At 39.5% G+C, this 11,890-nt stretch overlaps 1 protein-coding gene across 2 annotated transcripts in view; it reads right to left on the bottom strand.

Annotated features, from left to right (window-relative positions):
- Positions 1-171: 171 nt before the first annotated feature.
- TMEFF1 (transmembrane protein with EGF like and two follistatin like domains 1) overlaps positions 172-11,890 on the bottom strand; it is a 112,347-nt gene continuing 100,628 nt past the window's right edge. For both annotated transcript variants that reach the window (XM_039710990.1, XM_039710991.1), the window contains exons 8-10: positions 7,407-7,530; positions 3,067-3,225; positions 172-1,396 (exon numbers count right to left, since the gene is read on the bottom strand). In XM_039710990.1, coding sequence (XP_039566924.1) covers positions 1,312-1,396; positions 3,067-3,225; positions 7,407-7,530 — 368 coding nt within the window. In that variant the 3' untranslated portion in view covers positions 172-1,311. The remainder of the gene's footprint in view (positions 1,397-3,066; positions 3,226-7,406; positions 7,531-11,890) is intronic.

Raw genomic sequence — 11,890 nt, 5'->3', positions numbered from 1 at the left:
TAAAGATCTACTTTTGTTTTCATGTTACTGGAGTGCTTTCCTCTGAGGGAATTCAAAAAGCGGTCAGGAAAATTAGCACGGCTGTTTCTTTTCCAGCAAAACAACTTCAGGTCTTCAGCTTGCTGAAATTACCCCATGGGGTAGCAAATAAACACACTAAACCAGAGGCAATATAGTGAAAACGTTGTATTGTGACATGCTTTTCCAGTTCAAAATGTCGAAAGCATTTTTTTTTTATTGAACAAATTATTAAATCCTACATGCAAAATTCTGAAAGCCTACACTACATGTTAAAACAGCTGAACACATCCTATTCACACTTTATCTTGGGATCTTTCAAACGACAACTAACAGTCTATTAATATAACTATGACCAGCAGACTAATTTGGATGGACTTCTTTAGCTCTTGAAAATACTCTATACAAGAGCACTAGTAATTCATTCACTTTTATTTTTTTTTATTTTGATCACAAACACTATACAATCTGTATTGTAGGTGTTAAAACATGTATTTTCTTTAAAAAAGTTTAAGAAGTATTAAAACAGTTTTAACAGTGATAAAGTAGGCTTTATTCCAATTATTTGTGTTCAATTATTCAACACCAATTTTTACAATACCTAAACCTACTATGACCTACTTCTTTTGGACCTGTGCCATCTGTTCTAGCAGGTAACTTCCCAAATTATGAAATTTAAAATTTTCGTCTTTAAAAATAAATTGCTGGAATTATTTCTGAAGATGGCAGTGCTTAGACCCAGCCCACACATTTTATAAATATGTTACAACTACACACAGCACACAGCTTCACAGTTCATGCGATAGGCAGTGTCTAAAAAATCAGTTACTAACTTCCAAAAACATTTAGATATCTACGGTATTTAAACACAGTGTTTTCTAGTTCCTCATAAGAAAAGTAAGCTGTAAACATTTTTACCTTTAGTTCATGCCTTTTTTGTTAGGTAATGTGGACTTATTTTGTTGGTTTGTTGGGGTTTTTTTTAAGTCTACAACCATTGTTGGAATAAATCTGTGTTCCCAAAAATATTACATTCCATGGATAAAGCACAAGTCTATTATATAACCATGTGATACAGATACAGAAAATGAACTACTGTATTCAAAAACATAAAAGTAAAGATACTAAAGCAGTCCATAGCTGTTAGAGCTGATGCTTTCAGAATACAGACCAACATTGTGACACTAAAAATGTTCAAAAATAAGGCCTCTGAAATAAATATTTCCATTCTTTAAAAAAAGATATAATAAAAATGTACATCACATGGTCAATGTAGGTATAAAAAGCACTAAGTTAAACCATTCTGGATGATGTATCTGAAGTAAAATGGCCTAGGTTTTGCTTCTGCCGACGTCCTCTATTATTTTTGGGGCATTTTCTGTTAAAAAAGAAGAGAGAAATAGGAAAGGAGGGCTGATTTTGTATATGCTACCTATAATTAAGCCTAACAATCATGCATTGACTTAATTTTCTGTACTTAACAATAGCAAGGAGTCTATGATCTGTGCTGACAAGGGACACTCCTGCTGTTCAGTAGTGGGCTGTGACCAGGGAATGTCTGTAGGACCCCAGACATGCAGAAGGGAGCCCTGCTTGACCTTGAGACTGAAACCAGCAAGGTGCTACATCCTTCAGCCTTGATCCAGCAAACACATTCCACAGGGAATGACTGCATTAGCTTTACTTTAAACATATTTCATATTTAAACCCGGTGGATGGTGAGACTGGATCAATCAGCCTTTTGAAGTGCTGGACCTCCAGGTGTCTTGCTGCTCACTGCAGCCCATGAGACAGAGCCCACCCAGCTTTCTCTGTGGGGTGACTCTGTAGGGTCCCTATCTTGGGGCCAGACACACAACTAAAAGGATTTGCAAAAGCCAGCAATCCTGAATGGAATGGCACTCACTCAGCCCAGGCAATGAATGATGGAGCAGCCCTGCTGGGATGCAGCAAGACATGAGAGACTGAGAGCTGGGGAATGGTCATACAGAGGCTGAAAGAGGAGCTGAACCATAGCCTTCCACACCACTGCCTTGACCAGCAGGATGTTGAGTGAAAAAGGGAATGACATCAATTGCATGAGCCAAGTAATTCTTTAACATGTGCAGGTGGTGTTTTATACATGTGCTAGTGTCTGTTAGGTTGAACTTTACATGGGACACAGGGAAAAAGGTCTGTATTGTTCATTCATGGAGTGTCCCTCTACATCACCGAGTTTTGGAAGCATTAAACTAATGCAGTAGCAGAAAGTTTTATGGCCCAATGTAAGTGGAGCTGAAAAAGTGAAGGACAACTTGAGGAGGAAAAGTCCAACTGGGGCACAGATGCCCAAGTGTAAGACTTAAATACTTCATGCACCTATAAGTCATCCTTTATCTATCCCAGAGACCTCAGTGTTTTGTTTGGTTCAAGTATTAGAACTGAATGCCTTGTCATCAAAAAGAACCCATGGCTCTCATCTGAGTTTTTACACAAGGTGAGAATTTGAGACAACCCAGAAACCTGAGCTCTGTGCATGTGTGTCTTTAAGTTTCACAAAGAGGTTCTTACAGTGAGTGTCTAATAATGGGACTAAGTTGCACACTAATTTTCAGGAAGTGTATATGGTGTGAGGGATACTTCTTTCTCTGGGTAACACCCTTTACAGTGGTACCACAGGGAACAGCACCTTGTCAGCCTCTCTGGTTTCACTGGGTGGTAGCTGGGGATCATAGGTTCCACAAAATTCAGCAATACCTCGATAAGTCCAGTGAAGGCCTAACACAGTAGCTTAACTCTTGGATTTGTTTTACGGCTGATCTGTTCAGCTGTGTGTTTGGTCTGGAGATTCAGAGTGATTACTGGTGGTTTCTGAAGTCAAACAAATCTGTCTTTTGTGACCAAAGAAACAAAGGGGCAGATAGGATGTTCCATCATCATCCTGCTTCGGTCATTAGGTAGTTTTTAAGTGGGTATTAAGCAAATAAAATGATGGACATCATATAATTAAATGCATAAAAAGTATATCCATACAACGTGTAATTTTTCAGTGTTTTTGTCTTTACCTACCTGGTTATGCACATGACAATTGCAACTATAATGGCAATCTGTACAGCTCCAATTATTGCTGCAATAAGGACATGCGTAAGCTTTTGTCTACTTGGGACAACATAAAGAATACTAAAGTCTGTCTTTTCACAGTGCTGTCCAGTATATCCTGATTCACACCTGAAAAAGAAAAGGAATATTTCATGGAATCTGTAATTTGACAGCATCCCAGTCATTCTGCAGATGAGATGAGAAATCCAAGGTGATTCCAGCTGAGAAAGAGCTGATGAAAAGTTGCATGTGTGATACTGCTTGGGTTAGGGAATGGTTTGGATCTGTGTGGCAAGAGAAGAGACAGAGCAAGTAGATATGCTCTGCTTTTTCTGGATAAGGTTACTAGTGGCCCTCTGAAAACACACCAGTGTGGGGATGACCCTGATTCGTCATAAGAAGTATGTTGCTTGTTATTATATTGGTACAATATTTAGAAAGAGTGTTGCAACTGGGTGGAACCAGTAGACACTTGGAAGACAAGTAGACAAGGCTAAATTAAATGCAAGAATCATGCTCATGAAACACAGAGAGAGCACAACTCATTCACTCCATTGTCAATATGGGACAGAAGTGACAAAAAGGAAGGGGAACCTTGAAATATGGATTGAAAATCCACTTTGAAAAAAGAAGACCCCTTTTCAAGCTGCAACCTAGAGAAGTGGAATCTTGCAAAATCTACTGAACAAGACCAGCACCAAACCCCCTGCCTTGTAGCTGAGCCAGAATTTGATGGCGGTCAGCTTAGAAAAATCAATGGCTCACAACTGTTCCAGTGAAAGTTTAAGGAAGAATTCAAAAAAATTTGCATGGTGTGGGTGAGAAACAGAAGAGAAGCAGCTCCCTAAATGGTAACTTGCCTGAGCAAAGCAGCAGTCAGCTCAATGAGAAGCTCAACAGAGGCTGTTCCTGAGCAGTGATGTGTTCCAGCAATGCAAGATGTGCCAGTGCAAACACACTCTGAACCAATTCATGTCTCAAGGCAAAAGAGGCTCAGGCACAAAAAAAGGCAAGACCCACCCAAAGCACTGAGATGAAGGCTGCAGGGTCAAAGGCCACCACTTAGAACCCTGAGCAAGTTGCTAGTACAGCTGTCCTTTAGACTGACACGAATGCATTGCTATGGTCAACTGAATCATACAATTGGCCTCCAGCTCTACAGCTGCACAAGAAATACTCACATGCAGGCAGAGCAACAATCCTTTTGTAAACTGGATCTGACAAGCCCAAATGCAACACAAAATCAGATTCATCCATTCAAAAGCTTTGTGCTAGGGTAGGAATTAATTCTGTTTGGAGCAACAAAATAATTACACCAAAGACCTTTTTACAAATGCTAATGCAACTCCTAATCCCCCTCTGCATGCAGGGATAATAGTTGGCGTTTACATGTTCATAATCTTGTGACTCTACTTTCTCCAGCCATGAGCTGCTGTGTAAGGAGTTTTGGTTCAGGCATGAACCAAATTCCGGTAAGACTTGTTAAAGAAAACCCTCCATGTGGTAGAAGTGTGCCCAGTGGTAGCCAGGAAGGGAATAAAGAGAGCCCTGTATAAACATACGAGAAGAATGAGGACAGTGAACACACTGGTAATCATGCAAGAAAACACAGAAAGGGAGAGGCATCCTTGTTAGTCAAGAGGACTTAAATCTTGTGGTTACTTTGCTTTTGTTTTCATTAAAGAAAGTAGCAGTGAAATATTATCAATGTGAAAGCTGCTTTAATGCAGAGGAGACAAAACAAGGCAGAGGATGTGCAAGGAATTCAATGATGTTTTCTCAGAAACACTGAAATGACAAGAAATTATTTCTCAGAAATACTGAATGCAGATTTAGGAGAAAAAGTGCTTGCATTAAGAATTACATAATGGCAGGATGAAGTAGTAGTTACTAGTTTTATATCTTAAACTAGTACAATGGATTTTAAAACATTCTGCTGCATAAATGCATAACAAGATAATATAGCATTAGTATAATAGCAAGATCAATAGAGGTCAGCAAGGATTTATCAAAATAAGCTGATAAGTCAATTAATTGATTTAGCATAAAGAAGTTTAGATTTCTTTTTAAAGGGCTGCAGGGTGTGTCCTTGACGCAGCCAGCCATAAGGACAGGGCAGAACTGCACTGCACAAGGGGGGCAGCAGGAGACAGATCTGATCCCATCTGTGCAAAGGCTGCCAAACTCAATACTGTGCTACTGACTGCTACAAAACCTTCCTCCCACCTGCCTGCTGGCAGTCCTGGAGGGCTGCTGTACAATAAGCAAGGAGATTCACTGCCCTCAGTGAAAGCAGAACTCAGAATTTGCTCTGCACAAGTATTTTCTGCAGTTTTTTAGGTCATCCAATACCTCACATACATCGCTACCAGCAAATGAGGACCAAATTAAACAGTGTATATGCTAGATGTCTATGAGAACTGAAAGCATTTTAAAATAGCAATTTGCCCTTAGCAATCATCATTATATTTTTCTTGCTGGAGAAAGAGAGAATTTTTTTCTCTGTTAGAAGTACATGATTACTATGGCAGATTGATGTCTGTTATAAACTATTTGTTTCCTTAATAACTCTGCTCCAGTAAGAAACATGCATAAAGCATGAGACCATCAGTATTTTAATAGCCAAGAAAAATCCAAAGGAGATCTGATACTCAGGGTCAAGAACTGATAGTCACAAATTCTGGGCTGGACCCACGTGAGGTTTGTTGTGCTAGGCTCAGTACTGAGATACTATTCAGAATATTTAAATACATAGCTGAAGCTAGTAACAACAAATGTAACTATAAAATAGAATGTAATAGGATGGTACATGAATTAAATCCATCAAAACATTGCCTATTGATACTTACTAGTGTAATAATAAATATTTAAATGATTGAATTTACACTGAATCATAAATTGATAAATAAGATTAGCACCTTCCAGAAAAAAAAATCGGAGAAAATAAAAATTAGACAGGAATGTTTCCCTTGAAATACTGCTACCTTAAACATTTTGAGGACAAATACATTATAAATTGTGTTAAATACAGCTCTAGACCAAAAGAAACTGTAATCAGATACTGTTGCCTGATGCCCATCAAGATGATGGTGGGGGTGCACCCAGTTTCCCAAAAGAAGCAAAGCCACGTTGAGTTCTTTTGATTCCAGACAAAAAGAAAACCAAAACAGTCCCATTGGAAAGCTGAAAATAAATGAGAAAGGGTCTTGCATGGTAAAATAAATAACAGAAGCTTTCAAGTACCTAAGTTGACAACAATACTGGCTCTGCCATTTTGGGGCTTCCTGCTCTCTGATCTGTCTGGAAACCCTTAAATCTTGCCAGTGCAAAAAACACCTAAATATCATCAATCAATAAGGATCAAGGGTGAAAATATGAAAGCATCCAATGGATTTAGAGCTGAAGTTTCAAAAGCAAAGAGTTATGGCAGATTCAGCCATATTAATCTGAAAGTACAAGCTCGCAAGATAAAAGCTCAGAAGTGGAACCTCCTAATAAGTAGGAAATAGGAAGCTGTATCTTATTGCAAAGTGGCCTTTTGCTATAAACAACATTTATAAAATAAATGCTATAAATGCTTTTGCTATAAACAATATTTATATAATAATAATAATAATAATAATAATAATAATAATAAACATTTTGGAAGACAACAAAGATACAGAATTTGATTGGTGAAATGTAAAGGAAAAATATTATGTGGGAACTAAGGAACATTCATATGTTCTGGAAAACACTGAAGGGCTTAATACTGAGTGTTCTGAGTTGCTACTGTACACTGTAGACAGAAGGTGTGGGCTAAAGAATGTTTTGCAATTTTTTTATTCTCTTGATGAAGCCTATTATGGTGAAAAAAAGGCAATAAATGTTAAAAATAAGGTATTGATTTTCTAGAGAGGGTTTACAACAGGTACAATAAAATGTGCTGATAGTGCAAGAAGAGGCTGAGGGGTCAGTGGGGAAAGAACAGTCAGAGAGAAGCTATGCAAGGCAAAGGCCTTTTTAATGTGTTTCTGTTGTGTTTGCTTTTTTAGCTCTGGATATGATTTAGCAGCTGAAAATAAGAAGACAACACTGAGGCTACACTCCTCAGAGGGATTCAGGTTCTGATGTACCTGAGTGACTGAGCCTCTCTGAGCACTACCTCCCTCCTGACTGGAGCAGCTGGTGCTGCCCACAGCACAGGTATACTCCTCCTGTGCCACTGCTTGCATATCACGAAGTGACACACGCTGGCATTATGTCTAGAGAGCATTTCGATTAAGCTTTACAGTGATTTATATCAGATTTTGGAGACATGAAGGACTTACCGGCAGGAAGCCTTCTGAGTGGAATAAATGAACTCACATTTTCCATGTATACAGTAACCATTGAAGCTTTCTGAACAAGGTATGTGGTTTCCAATGTAAATGTCTTCTCTTTGATCACTGGCATCTTGAAAAGAAATATACATAAACAATTATACATGGGTCTATGATGTTAATTTCAAACCCTCAACCAAGAATAGCATATCCTTAAAAACTTGCAGTGATTAAAGGAATAGAGAATAATAAAGCAGAGGCTTAAGGGGGAAGTTTCAGAGGCACCTACAGAGATTTGCTAGAAGGTACTGCACTGGAAAATCATCCTCAGAGACATCTAAATATGCTTTTCATATCAGGTTTCTCAAAAAGGAGAAAAGTGTTCATGACAGAAACAAACCAAAGCGAGAAGATCAGCAGAAGCTTTGTCAGTGGCACTGGGGCAAAGAGCTAATACACAGATACAGAGAGCTCTCTCCCATGTGTAAACAGATGAAAAAGAACCCTCTAAAAAGGATTAGAATGATGTTGGACCACATTTTATGATTACTGCGTAGAAAAGCACTTGATACAGCCCAGATCTGATTGGTACCACTGGTGGTTAAAGTTGAAATCTAACACACTTCAATAGCAGTCTTCCCCAGAGAAATATTTTTTATAGAGAGAGAACTTAAAGAATATTGAAATCTGTTTAGAATACTCATTCCTTTGGGAGGTGTGCTGTTTTTGGCTGGGATGGAGTTAACCTCCTTCACAGCAGCTGATGGAGTGCTGTGGCTTAGATTTCTGGCTGAAATAATAGTGGTAACACAACACTGTTTTGGCTGCTGCTGAATGGAGCTCACACAGCATCAAGACTTCCTCTGCTTCTCACTCTGCTTCTCCCCTCAGCAAGAAGACTGGGAGTGGGCAGGGCTGGGAGGGGACCCAGCCAGGACAGCTGACCCAAACTGGCCAGAGGAATATCCCACAGCAATGACATCATGCTCAGCAATAAAAATGATAGTTGTGGTATTTCCAAAGTGGCAGCTGCTCAGAGATTGGCTGGTCATCAGTCTGCTGATGGGATATTGATGCTTTTGTATCTCTTGTTTATTTTTCCTCTTTTTCTTCACCCCTTTGCTTCTAAAACTGCCTTTAGCTTCACCAGTGAGTTTTTCTCATCTGTGCTTTCCTGTTTCTTTCTTCCATCATCCTGAGGGAAGGTGGAATAGAGCAAGCAGCTAGTGGGCACCTAGTTGTTGTCCAGCTCAGCCCAGCACAGGAAGGCAGTCCCTTCTGCCCAAACATCTTTCATGCTTCTGTTGTGTTACCAAAACTATCCAAAGCTGTGTTCATTTTCAACCATTTTTTCCCCAAAATTTTTTTGGTAAAGTCCTAAACACAGGACTTCATAACGAGCGGGGATTTTCATATTTTGTAATGAACGGGGATCTTCAAATGTGAGGGTAATTATAGAATTGTGTTCATTTCCATGGCAATAGACTATTGCTTCACAAATAAAAGGCTATAAAGCAAAAGGGAGTGTGAAGAAGAAATCTCTTCTACAATTGCAGGTATTTGAAATTAAATCAGCAAGAAAGAGAATTTATTTTTACAAGACAAAAAGAGAGATATGCTGCTGGTTTAGGTTTTTTCTGAAATGTCTGGAATGTATTTTAACTTGGTTCTGGAGAAAAAACCCCAACCCTTTATTAGAGGTTTTAGATATAAGGAAGCCTGTTAATTCAGGCTGTTTTGAAGATGCAGAGGACTTGACACAAGGGAAGAATGTTGACTAATACTGACACTGTGTCTACCACTGCACTGATGGAATGGATTATGTGGTGACATTTCTAAGAGGAGAAAAGTGGGGATGTCTCATCCAAAAACTATCATCTCCCTCCTTTACCAAGAATTTAGTTACTGTCATATCTGGTCCCAGTCAAACCTTGTAATGAGCCACAGACAATTATATTAGTGTGTTCAGAGAGCTGCACCATATCTGGTTTTAATATATGTACTGATACACATTGTGAGGCCCAGTGGAAAACTGATAGGTGCATCCCCTGAAATGAGGCCAGACAGCCACACACAGGGCAGAGGCAAAACTTACACTAAGCAAGAGGGTGTTAAATGCAGGAGGTGATTCCTAGTGTAAAATAGACATTAACCTCCCTTTTGACGGGAATCCATTTTTAATCAAAGACACCTGCTAGACTGCTTCAGAGCTTCAAAGTGAAAGATGGAACTGGTGTAGGAGCCTTGAAAGAATGACTGGATATAGGAGTTCAAAAACTTCACCAGAAGGAAGAGTCATGTATAAAAACTGAAACCCTGATGCTCATCCTGGAACAGTAAAACCACCAAGCCAGCTGAATCTGGGAAGAGAGTTCTTTCTGATGGAACTTTAGGTAGCCACTTGCACTGCAGGAGGAGACCGTCACAGTTCTAGAGACTAAAAGATATTATCCATTCAGAGAACAGGGATTAACTCACAGTAACTGAAGCAAAAGCAAACAGGAAGGAGTGTAGACTGTTCTCTTATCCTGGATGTAAAAAACAATTCAAAGAAGTTCAATTCAGGCCCTCACTATCTAAAGAGATCTGAGTATTGTATAAAAAAATTTCAAAACAACCTTTTTTATGAAGCATACTTTTCCATCCACATAATTTGCTGGATGTGAGACTGCATAAGCCATACACATTAATAGTAATAATTATATACAATGGTTTTTCCACTAACTAGATTTCAAGGGCAATTTACATGCAATGAATAAAAGGCTGTTACCTCTTTGGAATAGGAACTGAAAGTGGTGTTTCATTATATAACATAATAAGATGTATATTGCATTTGGTGCCTTTTATACCTTCATAATGTAAGTGAAAATTGACATTAAATCACTCCAACTGGTACATCATATGCAGTGAAAATAAGAGAATTTGTGAAAAGAGAATAATATATGAAGATTTTTGGCACTGAATGACTTTTCAAGAAGAACACAAGGAATGTTGAAAGCCACACTGGGATGGCTTTACTCAGGGAAGCCATGGGAGTGCAAAACAAGTATAATGACAGAAAAGACTGAAGACCAGAGCTAACAGAGAAAGTACCAACCCTTTGGAACAAAACCTGCATTAAGATCACAACTGAGGAGAAAGAACAGTGAGTTATGTTCATTTGTGATTCCTTCCTGTGCAAAATATAAGTCCCCATTTGCAGACTGGATTTTCTTTTCAGGTAAGTTCTCTTCCTCCCTGGGACCCGAATTAGAGATGTCACCACAAGACTGAAGAGATTATTACAACCTTCAGATTATTACTCACTCCTGCTCTTTCATGTGGCTACTAATGGTGATGTATCCACAAAAAGCCTGAGTTCAATCAAATGAGGTTTCAGAAATCCTGGAGACAATGCTTAAAAAATTTGAGAACAGGTAGTATTTTCCTTCAATCCTCCCAATAGTGAGGGGAAACTTGAAACAAGCAGGTGAGCCCAGGGTGTCAATACCTTGCTCTGGGACTGGTTTTCCACCAGAACTTTGGGGTTTTAAATGATAGAAGGGACAAGGTATGCTGGGGCCTGATGGAATCAACCTGTCCTGAAGGGCAAAATGTCTTTTTGGGTGTAAGCTGGGAGGACGGAGAGGCCTTTAAATTAGAATTGATGGGGGAAGGGGATTCCAACACCATTGCAGTAGGTAAGTCACATGGCATCACCTGAGGGTAGCAAGTGCTAGTGGGAAAACTTCCACTGCTCCTGGGAGCGTGTGGAGCTCAGGGGTTGGGAGCTCCCCGTGTGTGCTGAGGGTAGCAAGTGCTAGTGGGAAAACTTCCACTGCTCCTGGGAGCGTGGGGAGCTCAGGGGTTGGGAGTTCCCCGTGTGTGCAGACACAAGGCTTGACTCTATTTTTAGAAGGCTGATTTATTATATTATTATATATAATATATTAAAATGCTACATTAAAACTATACTAAAAGAACAGAGAGGAAAGTTCATCAGAAGGCTTGAAAGAACAAGAATAGAATGCATAACAAAATCCTGTGACTGCTCACAGCCTTGGCACAGGTGGCTGTGATTGGTCATCAAGTGAAAACAATCCACATGGACCAATGGAAGATACAGCTGTGGCATTCCACAGCAGCAGATAGTTATTGTTTACATTTCTTTCTTGAGGTTCTCAGCTCCTTCAGGAGGGAAAAATCCTAGCAGAGGATTTTTCATAAAATATCATAGCTACACTCAGGAACACAATTGAAATGCTTGAACACCAACACACAGCATGAGAAACAAACAGGATGAACTAGAAGCACTGGTCATCTCCCAGAGCTACAATACCACTGGTATTTGCGTGAATTGGTAAAATGAGTCCCACAAATGGAATGTTGAGATGGAGGGCTCCGGGATGTTCAGGCAGGGCAGACAAGTTGGAGGTATCATGTATGTAAGGGACAGGTGATCATACAGCACAGTTAGTGCTGATATGGTTGGGAGCCTCTGGGGGAAGGCTAGA

This window comes from Passer montanus, unplaced genomic scaffold (genome assembly GCF_014805655.1).
Source record: "Passer montanus isolate IOZ18808 unplaced genomic scaffold, ASM1480565v1 scaffold24, whole genome shotgun sequence".
NCBI lineage: Eukaryota > Metazoa > Chordata > Aves > Passeriformes > Passeridae > Passer > Passer montanus.
The sequence above is the reverse complement of the archived record's forward strand: the minus strand, read 5'-3'. Positions and strand labels throughout refer to the sequence as shown.